General features: G+C 46.1%; 1 protein-coding gene across 5 annotated transcripts in view; it reads right to left on the reverse strand.

Annotated features, from left to right (window-relative positions):
* The window catches only part of LOC134445712 (membrane-associated phosphatidylinositol transfer protein 2-like), an 84,976-nt gene that overhangs the window by 8,078 nt on the left and 64,398 nt on the right, over positions 1-12,500 (reverse strand). For 3 of the 5 annotated variants that reach the window (XM_063194754.1, XM_063194756.1, XM_063194755.1), the window contains exons 18-24: positions 10,133-10,297; positions 7,522-7,959; positions 5,645-5,793; positions 4,724-4,840; positions 3,804-3,920; positions 2,530-2,678; positions 1,181-1,330 (exon numbers count right to left, since the gene is read on the reverse strand). In XM_063194754.1, the coding sequence (XP_063050824.1) occupies positions 1,181-1,330; positions 2,530-2,678; positions 3,804-3,920; positions 4,724-4,840; positions 5,645-5,793; positions 7,522-7,959; positions 10,133-10,297 (1,285 nt within the window). The remainder of the gene's footprint in view (positions 1-1,180; positions 1,331-2,529; positions 2,679-3,803; positions 3,921-4,723; positions 4,841-5,644; positions 5,794-7,521; positions 7,960-10,132; positions 10,298-12,500) is intronic. The other 2 variants (XM_063194757.1, XM_063194758.1) reach the window with 2 other exon arrangements.

Consider the following 12,500-nt stretch of genomic DNA (forward strand, 5'->3'; position numbering starts at 1 on the left):
ACCTCCACTCAACAACAATACAATACAACCAGGGCTTAACACTGGCACCTGCCAACCGGCCAAATGCTGGTAAAACTTGGCTGTGGCTGGTAACAATTTCAGTGTAACTAGCTAATTTGGCAGGTAGCTTATTCTATGATATGATATATCCATTGAGAGTAAATAGAATGGAGGCCAAAATTCTATTTCATTGTTGAAGCCAAGTTGGAGCCAAGGTTGGACCCAAAAAGACCAAAAAATGGCCAAATCCCATTCATTCCTATGAGAGACATAAAACCCTGTATCTCCCTTAAATGCCACTCCAGGGGGATAATTTTTCGCTCAACTAGTAGGTCCCCTTGCTCTCCAACTTACCAGGGTGGTGATTTTTTGTGGTGATGTTTTGTTTTAGAGAGATATTAAAAGTTAAATTGACCAATGAGCATCAGAACATGGTTTGATTGACCGTTAGAAGTCTTGTTGTTGTCCAATCAGCACCTGCGTTTGGCGTTGCTAAGGTGGAATGTAAGTTGGAATGTTCCCAAATCTGGCTTCAAAGCGTTGAATGGCAAATAGCGTTGATTTGGCGTCCATTCTATTTACTGTCAATGGATATATCAGAATAGCATATATTCTGCACGTTGCCCCTTGTGTATCAATAGTTTGTATTTAAATTCAAGAAAAAGCTCAGTTGCGGTACTCAGTTAGTTCTATTTGATTGTTTTATTTCCATGTAGAAACCCATGCACTCATCTTCTTGCACCTGATCTTCTGAGGTTAGATGAACAGCGTCATGATAAAAATAAAAAATACATTTGTGGCTAGTAGAATAGCTGGATGGCTAGTGACTCGGGAAAACCACGAAGCCACAGTGGGCGGCAAACGAAAAAGTTAATGTCAAGCCCTGAATACAACACTCGTCACACAGGGGAACACAACACAGTACCCAACACAACACAACACCCGTCACTGTTGCTCCTTCATGTACGTTGGCTTCTACCAGTGCCAGATGGGACACATTGAATGTGTATGTGTGTGTGTGTGTGTGTGTGTGTGTGTGTGTGTGTGTGTGTGTGTGTGTGTGTGTGTGTGTGTGTGTGTGTGTGTGTGTGTGCGTGCGTGTGCGCGTGCGTGCGTGCGTGCGTGCGTGCGTGCGTGCGTGCGTGCGTGCGTGCGTGCGTGAGTGTGAGAGGACGCTCACCTGACCACGTCCACTGCTCCTGCTCTGACTTTGGGGTCGCTGCCCATGATGGAGACGCTGGCGGCGAAGGATCCGTCGATGCTGAACACCACAAACTCCGTCCCCTGGGGCAGCACCGTCAGGTAGCTATCCGCAAACGTGTGGTCTCCCCTACAACAAACAAAAAGGTTATTATTAGAGATGCACCGCATCCTGATTTTTAGGATCCTGCCGGATACCGGATCCTGTGAAAAACCCTATTATCCTGCCGGATCCGGAACCGGATCTTGGATCCTGTGCATCTCTAGTTATTATTTTATTAAGTGTTCAAAAAGGGTGCTTTTGCACACCTCTGTAGTTTGACAGGTGGGTACAGTAGGATATTGCCCCAGTGATGTTGTCGTTAAAGTGTAAAAAAAGATCCTGCACACTGTCCATTGATCTAGCCTGACGAGCCAGCCCATGATCCAGCTACTACTACCGTACTGCTAATAACAATAAAACAACCGGACGATCATCTTGACGGTCTAATCCTAATTAAAGATGCACCGGATCCTGATGTTGAGGATCCTGCCGGATACCGAATCCACTGCTTAAGATCCTGCCGGATCCAGAACCGTATACCGGATTCTACGAAAGGGCTGAAACGCATAGCCAACTCGCACACGTGGGCCCTTTTTATTACGTTGGCGCAAACTATTTTTAAGACTCATTGGCTTACTGCCTTCAACGGCCGCTTCCAAAGGGCGTTCACTCCATGCAGCGATTGGGGTTGTGAAAGACTGACTGAAAAGCCTAAGCTACGTAAAAAGTAGAGATGCCCCAGATTTTTAGGCAACTGCCGGATACCGGATCCACTGCTTAAGATCCTGCCAGATCCGGATAGTCTGAAAAACCCTATTATCCTGCCGAATCCAGAACCGGATCTTGGATCCTGTACATCTCTAATCCTAATACTAATATCACAGATTCTAAGAGTGAAGTCTCTGCTGCTACTGCTACTGCTACTGCTACTAGTACTACTAGTGCTACTAGTGCTACTGCTACTGTACTAGTACTACGCAGGGCCGCTGACAACATTTACTTCTTTAAGTATATAGAGATATGCCAATGTAATAGGTTGCTCTGGGCACCTAACATGAACAGGTTCCGATCTGCCTAAAGGAACGTGTCATAATACTCCTAGCATTGAATAGAACAGTCCTTAGGTCTGCCTTGGTCTGCCTAAAGGGGGATTCCCCCCCCCCCTCCCCCATGCAATAATAGAACCCGGAAACAATGGGCCAATGGAACCTCTCTCTCTCTACTCTCTCTGCTGCTACTACTACTACTACTAATAATAATAATAATAATAATAATGATAGGCCAACCTGACGACCATTTTGACGGGGTAGACGCCGACGCGCAGCCTGCGTTCCTCAGGGATGGAGAAGTTGACGCGGCCACCGCTGCTGGTCACCTCCGAGCCAAAGCACTCCCACTCACCCGCCGGGGGCTGCGTCATGATGTGGATGTCCACCTGCTCACACACACACACACATACGTGAACATGTTTATATGTACACACACCCACACACACACACACTCGTGTTTACACACACACACACACACACACACACACACACACACGCACACGCACACGCATGCGCGCACACACACACACACACACACACACACACACACACACACACACACACACACACACACACACACACACACACACACAGCACACTCATGGTGTCCATTTGCCCAATTTGGACAGGTAAAGCCAGGTCTTCTGGACAACGTGGAACTGAATTGTGGCTTTTGAATCCAGATTGTCTATGACCCGGACCGGACTAACACACAGGCTAGACAGGGCTACAGCCTAGGGGCCCTCACCTGCCAGGGGGGCCCAACTGGCCAAAGTGGGGGGGGGAAACTAAATAATTGCAAAATTGTGACAAGATGAATTTTTCAGTCTTGGTAATTCTCATTCCGGGCTCAGAATTATGACGGTGTCTAAGCAATTATATTGTTATAATTCGCATTCTTGTGCGACCTACAGCGACAGAGATGATTTCTGACAGCGACCTGCAGCCTAGGGGCCCTGTACCATCTTAATTCGGCCCTGCCTGCCCACATGACTAGTTCTGGGTGCTGCTGCTACTGACCTTCTCCCCTGCGAGGGTGACCATGTCGAGGGGGCCGTACATGACTAGTTCTGGGTGCTGCTGCTACTGACCTTCTCCCCTGCGAGGGTGACCATGTCGAGGGGGCCGTACATGACTAGTTCTGGGTGCTGCTACTGACCTTCTCCCCTGCGAGGGTGACCATGTCGAGGGGGCCGTACATGACTAGTTCTGGGTGCTGCTGCTACTGACCTTCTCCCCTGCGAGGGTGACCATGTCGAGGGGGCCGTACATGACTAGTTCTGGGTGCTGCTGCTACTGACCTTCTCCCCTGCGAGGGTGACCATGTCGAGGGGGCCGTACATGACTAGTTCTGGGTGCTGCTACTGACCTTCTCCCCTGCGAGGGTGACCATGTCGAGGGGGCCGTACATGACTAGTTCTGGGTGCTGCTGCTACTGACCTTCTCCCCAGCGAGGGTGACCATGTCGAGGGGGCCGTACATGACTAGTTCTGGGTGCTGCTGCTACTGACCTTCTCCCCAGCGAGGGTGACCATGTCGAGGGGGCCGTACATGAAGCGGCCTGTCACCACCTGCTGGCCGTCCTCCGCAAACACAGCGTCATGCACACGATGGTTCGCCGTCACGTTCTTCACATGGCCATCACATGAAAGATATGGAAACAACAACATTGCAAACTTAAGTATACATGTAGATGGCTGAGGGCAGTGAATATGTGGCAGAGGGTTGGCTTGGCATCGCTTTCTTCACACGGACATCACACACATGAAAAAGAGGTCAAAAACATTGCAAAAGTAAACATATCAAACATATGAGTTGTTGCCCTCAGGTAGGAGGTTTAGGATGCCTTCATTTAAGACAAACAGAGCTCGCCGATCATGTATACCTACTAGTATATCCATGTTAAATAAGACAGCTGTAACTTGATAGCACATTGCACTTTGGTACTGAATAACTGCACTTTACTGTGTTTAAGTTGGGTTTTTTTTGGGGTACTACTACATGTGGTTCACAACAAGCAGAACGTTTGGGGAGATGGGTGAGGGTGTGGGTGCGGACTGGATGGATGGATGGCTTAGAGCAGTGGTTCTTAACCTTTTTTCTTAGAGCACCCCCTAACCTGTGCCCAAGACAAACCGTACACCCCCAACCCAAACTTCTACACATGTATACGCACAAAAAATGATTTTACAGTAAGTGAATAATTACAATGATTCAGGCTTAAAACATTAATCAATACCTTAATGACTTTACATGGGAACCAAAACATGTTTTCATTTGGTTTAATTTGGCCTTATTATAATGTTCGCTAGCAGAATTTTGGTCACAACCTCAACACAGACAAAATTCTGTGCACCCCCTGGAATCTCTGGCGCACCCCCAGGGGGTGCCCGCACCCCAGGTTAAGAACCACTGGCTTAGAGCGCCTCACCCGGATCTTGACTTGGGTCCGCTTGCGTTGCCACTTCTCCCGGGGTTTGGAGGGCGTAAACTCAGACACCTCCCTGCCGTCCAGCTCCAAGATACTGGAGTGCTCATGACGCATCACCTGTCACGAGAGACACGCACAGGGTTAGAGTGGCGTACTCTGTAGAAAACAACAATGAACAACAGTGTGAGGAAGCCAAAGTAACTCATACAGGAATTAGTAATTGGTCATTTATGGACTGCAATGAATATGCTTCTCAGATGATTCACTAAAAACAAAAAAAACATGTAATAAATACAATAGTGGCATGAGCTGCGTTCTTTTCTATCCTAAAAGTTTGCTCCCATGCCTTCTTGGACTTAAAGTGATACTGTCTCATTTTTGGAAATAAGCTCATATTAAACCTCCCCTTGAGTTAAATAGTAGCGTTATACCTTTCTCCTGTACTTTCAACCGTTCTCTGAGTAGGGCAGTGCAAATTTTACCTCCATGCTAGCAGTTAACATTGAGTCCTATGAGACCAGCTGGCGGCTAACTGGTCTCATAGGAATCAATGTTAACTGCTAGCTTGGAGATAAAGTTTGTACTGCCGTACCCAGCGAACGGTTGAAAGTATAGGACAATGGTAAAACCCTATTTAACTCTAGGGGAGGTGTAAAATAAGCTTATTTCCAAAAATGGGACAGTATCACTTTAAGGAAATGGAGTCCAGGTAGTACAGGATGATACAGGATAGGTCACAGAGGCATCAGACTACAGGTGACACCCCTACTCCATTAGTTTGCATTGACTGAAGGGCACATAACAGGTCTACCAACGGCAGTCTACGGAGGCTGCCCTTGCCGTTTTCCAGTATTGTAACTACAGTAATTGCCGTGTCACCTCCAGTCTGATGTTCTACCTACATGGGAGAGGTCCTCTCACCTGTCTGAGCAGGAAGGAAACCACGTCGGTGGACTCCCAGTAGGAGGCGTGGAAGAGGTGTGGCAGGGCCACGGTGGGGAAGGCCGTCAAGGCGTCCGGACAGTACAGCGCGAAGTCAAGCCTCTTGCTGCCCCACCAGCGAGCAGCGACTAGGGCAGGGCAGGGAGCAACACACACGTCAACAACAGGCATCTTCAACACTTTCTGTTCTTTTCACACCACTGTTGCCCTCTGCTGGGCTGGAATAAGAACAGTTATTGTTTTAATGGTGATGAATTCAAGAGAGTGGCATGATACAGTTCGCTGTAAAACAAAAAAAAGTGCTAGGCCTTTATAAAGCTAGCCAGCTGGAAATGAATGCAGCTGCATGGATCTTTTATTTACATTAGTTTGGTTTAGATTAACAATGCTATGTACAGTATGTCCGAAACTTCAATGCCCTTGTTTACTTAAAACAATGTGGAAAAAAATATGCAGCATACTTCTATATTTGTTTTAAAGTTGGTTCTTTGTTTACTTTTTTCACAGTGTACCATGTTCCTCTGTATCTTTGCACTCCCAAGGTGATTGGCGTGTTTTTTTATTTATTTTTTATTCCAGCTCAGAAGAGTACAGTAGTGCAAAAATAAATGACCAGGAGGACAGTAGCCATTGTACTTATACCATGACAGCCATCTTTGTTGAAACTGTAGACTGGAGAAGACTATAGATAAGACACCATTACAGAGGTGTAGAACATAAAGGTAAAACCCTGCCATGCGTTTCTTCTGCCTTGTCACGCTTCTTCTATTTGTTAATTTACTAAAGGGGCTGATCAACGTGGCCAATCACTTGTACAGAGGTTCAACGAATGGCTCAATAGCGAAAATTATGTGGCAGGATTTTAACGTTATGAATTCAAGCTCTCCACCTATGTTGTTTCCCTGTAAAGACTGAAGAGAAAAAAACCTCTCCCGATCGATTACACTCACATGCAGTGAACACTTTAAGAAATTAAGGGAAGGTTAGTGAATAAACAGGTGTTAGACTTTGGGGTAATCATGCAAAGATAACATGGAAATCATCATTGTATCATCAATAAGCCCGTTGTCCACGATGATTTCTCACCATCATAGATAAAAGTCTTGTTGAGAGACTATTAGAGAGTCCATTGTGCGATTAAGAAGAGGAGGAATCCTGAGAAAACTGAAGAGTAAGAGATTAATCATTTGCGAAGAGGTGTATCAGAGGCCTGCAGGCCAGAATCCATTATAAACCCAAATCTCTTCAGCAAGGAACTTTCAATGCAATATGGTTTGGCCCTTAGACCTTTTATCTGGAAAAAACTGAAACAATACTAGATTCTGAGAAGATTGAACAGTTTAAATTCTGATCACAAAGGGTTGAGAGCCCAGAGGACAATATTGATCTGCATCGATCGGCACCTATCATTTTCCCCCCACAGAGCCCACAGGAGGTAGAGATAAGAGGGAAAATAAGAGGAAATTGTACAGAGAGCCATAGAGTGGATTCGGTGTGGAGCCCCAAAAAAAGATTCATTCAAACAAACAGCCCTGAGTAGAACAGAAACCCAAGGCAGACAGGCGGACAGATGGGTGGACAGTACACAACAAGTTCCAGCCCCGATTGGTTGAAGACCTGGTGGAGAACTAGACGGAAGCCTTGATTGCTTGAAGGGTGGGTAGAGAGCTAGACGGAAGCCCTGATTGGTTGAAGGCCGGGTAGAGAGCTAGACGGAAGCCCTGATTGGTTGAAGGCCGGGTAGAGAGCTAGACTGAGATGGAAGAAGAAGTGAAAAGAGTGTCTCAGATTTCAGAGGTCCCTTCAGCCACAGACCACAGGCGGTGAGGAGTTGCATATAGTAGGCTACAGTATACCTTGGTCAATATCGGGGATGGAATCCAGAGACAGCAGATCGCAAATGGCAAAGTCAAGAGCAGCCGAGGTCGATCGATTGAAACCCATCGTTGGTGACAAGTCTTCGTCGGGAGTGAGGTCCATCTCAAAGGACTGCTTGTTGTTGTTGCTGCCGCCCATATTCGTCTCCATCCTATGAGGACCCGGCTCGGTCACAGGAAGTAGGAGGGGTGAAGGTGGGTCAGCGGTAGTAGCAGTAGCGGTAGCAGTAGCAGCTGCGGCCGCCACGGCGGGCTCTCCTGAGGGCCAGCTTGTGCCCGCGGCCGTGCCCTTTTTTCGAGACGCTGGCGGGCTCCGTAGAAAGAAGCGAACGGAGGCCTGAGAGGACAAAGCCAGCTGGGCCAGCAGCCCGCTCCTTTTCGACGGCTTCACAACGTCGCATTTTGCTGCTGCTGCGGCTGAAGACAGCAGAGGGGTGGGTTGGTGGGGGGGTGGGGTAACAAATAACACGCTTGAACTGAACAGGTGAGCAGCTTCGCAAATAGCAACAACTAGAACTAGGCATGACATTATTGTGAGGTACTGTAGAAAGGTAATCTGAATCATGATTAAACCCGATCATTGACAGGGGAATAATCAAGATAATCGTAAAAATCAATGTTGGGACACACAGCTGCCAAAAATCCCAATATGTCCAGTATTCCCTAATTCTCAATATTTTCTAACACCCAAAATTCCTTGATGTCCTTGATGTTCAATATCCCCAATGCTCCAATATTTCCTAACACCCATTCTGTCAAATACCCCAATATACCCTATCACCCATTATTCCCTAATGCCACAACATTCCTTGATTTCCTTCAGGATTAAAGTTGAACTACTCTACAATTCCCTAATATGCAATATTCCCAATCAGGCCTGGAATTTCGTCATATTAGGCGCAAGGTCATTTGACAGGGTATCAAAGAGGGCATCAAGGCCACTGTGGCTTTATGGTAGATATTTTATCAAGGGCACAAGGCCAAAGTGGGAGGGCACGAGGGCCATGGCCCTCATGGCCCTCGCGAGATTCCTGCCCTGTTCCCAATGCTCCAATATTTCCCAACACCCAATATTCTCTAATGTCCAATATTAACAACGTGCCAATATTTCCTGACATCCATAATGGCCCAACATTCCTATTGTCTCAATATTCCTTCATTTCAATACAGTTACTCTACTCTACCCGACTCTTCCCTAATGTCCGATATCAATTTTTCCCAGTGCCAGCAGAGGCGGTGTGGTGCAAGTAAAAGGCCTGGAACCCAGATTGCTGTCAGACTCAGGTTAAGGCAGAGCAATGGACCGCATGGTCTACGCAGCAAATGGGGCACAGCACAGCAGGCATGGTGGACAGGATGAACACGCTAAATGGGAACGTTCTCTAGACATTCCCCAAAGGTTTTTGGTCATTTCAATTGTTAGTGAAACGTTAATGCAACCAAGAGTTACATGAGTTGCCATTAAAAAACACACACACACTTTATGAGAGCATTCAGGAGAACATTCATTTAACAAAACATCAGGGTACTGTTAATAAAAACCCATGCAAGAAACAAAACTTTTGTCAGGGAACGTTTCCATGTCCAATAAATAAACCTTCCCCGCAAACATCTCAGAGGAGCCTCGTTGAGGAATGTTAGCTGGGGAAGCTTCCTCTGTAGGGGGTAGGCATGGTAGAGGCAGATGAGAGCTGTGTTTAGGCATGTACAGAAATGCTACTTTTGTTTCCAGCGCATTTACCGTGCATTTGAGGAGGAGCTGAATGCTGTGAGAGAGTCTTGCAAATAGCAACAATATTGACAATATGACACTGCTGTGAAGTAGATGGCATGATGTCAAACCACACATTTTTAACAGAAATAACTGTGGTTAGCGTGTGTTTGTGTCTGTGTGTGTGTGTGTGTGTGTGTGTGTGTGTGTGTGTGTGTGTGTGTGTGTGTGTGTGTGTGTGTGTGTGTGTGTGTGTGTGTGTGTGTGTGTGTGTGTGTGTGTGTGTGTGTGCATGTGTGTGTGCCTGCATGCGTGTGGGTGTGTGTTTTGTGTGTGTGCAGGGGTGTTTGGGTGGGGTTCTGTTGTAAAGGACAAGCCATCTAATGGCAAGATTGCTAGTTCTGAATGCAGAAATGGTAGGACAGAGAAAAAAGGAAAAGACAGCTGGGAAAAACACAAACACAAGGGATAAAATGTTCACTCCTGTACTGTACAGTGCACACTACGTAGGGAGCATGACCAAGCAACTCAAACCCTACAGGTGCACTACACAACACAGGAGTGGGCATTTTCAGACAAATAAACCAGGAAAGCGGACCGAAAAGAGAAGACAGAGGAGAGGGCGCGGACAGGTGTGCATCAGGCTTGTACGAAATTCCGAATGGAAAGAATTTCAATTCAAAGTAATGCCATAATACGAACACTAGGTGGTGGTGTTCTATGTACTTTCAATGGGTGGTGTAGATTAAATTCAAAGAAATTTATGGTAATGGCACCACCTAGTGTTCGTATTATGGCATTATTTTGAATTGAAATGCTTTCCATTCGGAATTTCGTACAAGCCTGGTGTGCATGGACAGCGATGAGCGGCACACTTACTGTTAGCAATGTTGGTGGCATTGTAGCTATCTGCCATCCCTGATACCTGGCTGGCAATGCTGACTTCACTGGACCTCCGGTGTGCCCGACAGAGGGGCACGGGGTGAGGGGACGACGGCGACGAGCTTTCCACGAAGACACCGCCATGAGACTGAACAACGTCAGCTAGTGGATGCATGGGCATAGACAGAGGACAGAATTAGAACGGTGGAATCCTAGAGTCAAAATAAGAATCCTTGCTGCGTCAAAGAAGATTTTATTTCATCAGGTCACATTATCCAAAGAATTTAGTCATAAGCAACTGGGCTTGTTGTTGGAGTTTGAAAGACATTTTGTTCCTCAACTGAGGAGCCTCGTCAGTTTGTGGTTGTTGGTTGTCAGTTTGTCAGTTCTGGTTTGTCAAATGGAGAAGAGAGTGGTCATGAGAAGCCCAACTCCAAGTGTGTCTCTCTTAGATCAGAATCGGATGAGGCTCTGGAGGAACAAAATGTCTTTCATGCTCCGAGAAGTCCAGCTGCTTGGAACGTAACTGTTTGGACAATCTGTCCCGGGTCCTGCTTATATTGACTCCATATTAAATTGACACCAAGATGCGAAAACCTCCTCAATGGACAAGCTGTTATGGGCACTCAAATGTGTGAGTATTGAAATGGGATAAAGGTTAGCCTGGCAATCAAGCCCCTCATAACTCCAGTTTGTACAGAGGCTCACACTGCGCAGTATCAAGGCCCTGCCAATTGTGCCACAGATAGGCCCCTGGGTAAGATGAATTGAAAGGACATGTTTGCCAGGATTTTGTAGTGCTTTAGAAATCTTGTGAAAGGAGGATATGGAATCGTTTGTAGTGGGGATGTTTATGCTTTTAGGAGTGCATCAGGGATCCATCTTAGGTCCAATTTGTTTCAATGTGAGGAAGTACACAAACGAGTTGACAGACAGCTTTGAAGACCTCTCCTGGCCCATTTCAAGGTAAAAACCTGTGATGGGCAAACTGGACATGAAAGCTATAGCTTAGTATCACTTCTTTGTACCAGCCATTCACTGTCGGAAGAAGAGTTACCTGTACCTGTAAAAGTAGCCTACAAGTACAATAAATAGAGATTTGTGATTTAGGGCTGTATGCTTTGAATCCAATCTCTCCATCACAGAGTAAAACTCAAATTCTCTTCGTCAAAGTTAAGGGCAAATAATCATATTTCTCTCTCATGATGTTGAGTACTACTATTAAGACATTTTCCGTTTTGAGTTATTTTGCAATGACTGCTGATATGGTGACATTTCACACATCACGCGAACACAACTCACGCCCTTTATTTTGGACAAGAGAGCATTTTAGAAACACAAGGCACAAAGCTCAATTGTAGTACAATGTAGTACACACACCATTCTTCAGGCTAAGACCAATGACTGTTCCAACTGTTAGGTTTGAATTTCAGGAGTTAATTTAGATGTAGTACTTTATCACTGATGAGGCAAGTACTTAATACATACATGTTTCACCACAACAACCACACACAGTTACGGTATACACGGCTAGGGAAGGCAATGAGCACTTGCTAGGCTAGCAGAGGTGAACACAGTTGACACACACGCGGTAACAGACAACACATGCTGCAAGACCGAAACTGAAATTCGAACTGAACTGAAATAAGAACGCCATGACATGCCATGAGATGGGAGGGTTACTCTACATACACGCAAATACACACTTCCACTTTTCCCACAAACACAAACATCCAAACATATGTAATTGGCAACAACTGGGGGGGGGGGGGGGGGGTATTATAAGAACATGCCAAAGTGATAAACCTGTAGCCTGATAAACCAGCCTAAATGGACCAAATGAAGGCAAAACATTTTGCTGTCCAATAGTTGCCGCTGGTTTTCCAGGCTAATGAACCTGGCTAAGTTAACCTAGAGAAAGTGGTAAACGAGATAAAAGATGAAGACTGTGAATGATGAGGAAAATGTGGATTCCAGGCTCCTCTATTAGGTGATTTACCACAATCTCAAGGTTAACTTCACCTGGAGTGCGTTGCAATATGCGACCTTGCCTCCTCCACTTGCCTCCTCCACTTGCCTCCTCCACTTGCTTCTCTCCTCGTACCAGGAAGTGATATGTCATGATGACATCACTGACAACAGCATTATATTTCAATATCTTGCAAAAGCTCAATTGTAGAGTCTTTTTTCTCATTTGCAATTGGGATGGTGAATGAAAAACAGTCCCTCAAAAGTTGTGTTGGCTAGGCTGACAGCTGGGAAACTTTATCGTTTTCTCCACGGAGGAGGGGCCAGGAGGCGGGACGAGGAGACAAGCGCAAGTGGAGGAGGCAAGGTCGCATATTGCAACGCACTCCTGGTTTAC

Source organism: Engraulis encrasicolus, chromosome 3 (assembly GCF_034702125.1).
Source record: "Engraulis encrasicolus isolate BLACKSEA-1 chromosome 3, IST_EnEncr_1.0, whole genome shotgun sequence".
Lineage (NCBI taxonomy): Eukaryota > Metazoa > Chordata > Actinopteri > Clupeiformes > Engraulidae > Engraulis > Engraulis encrasicolus.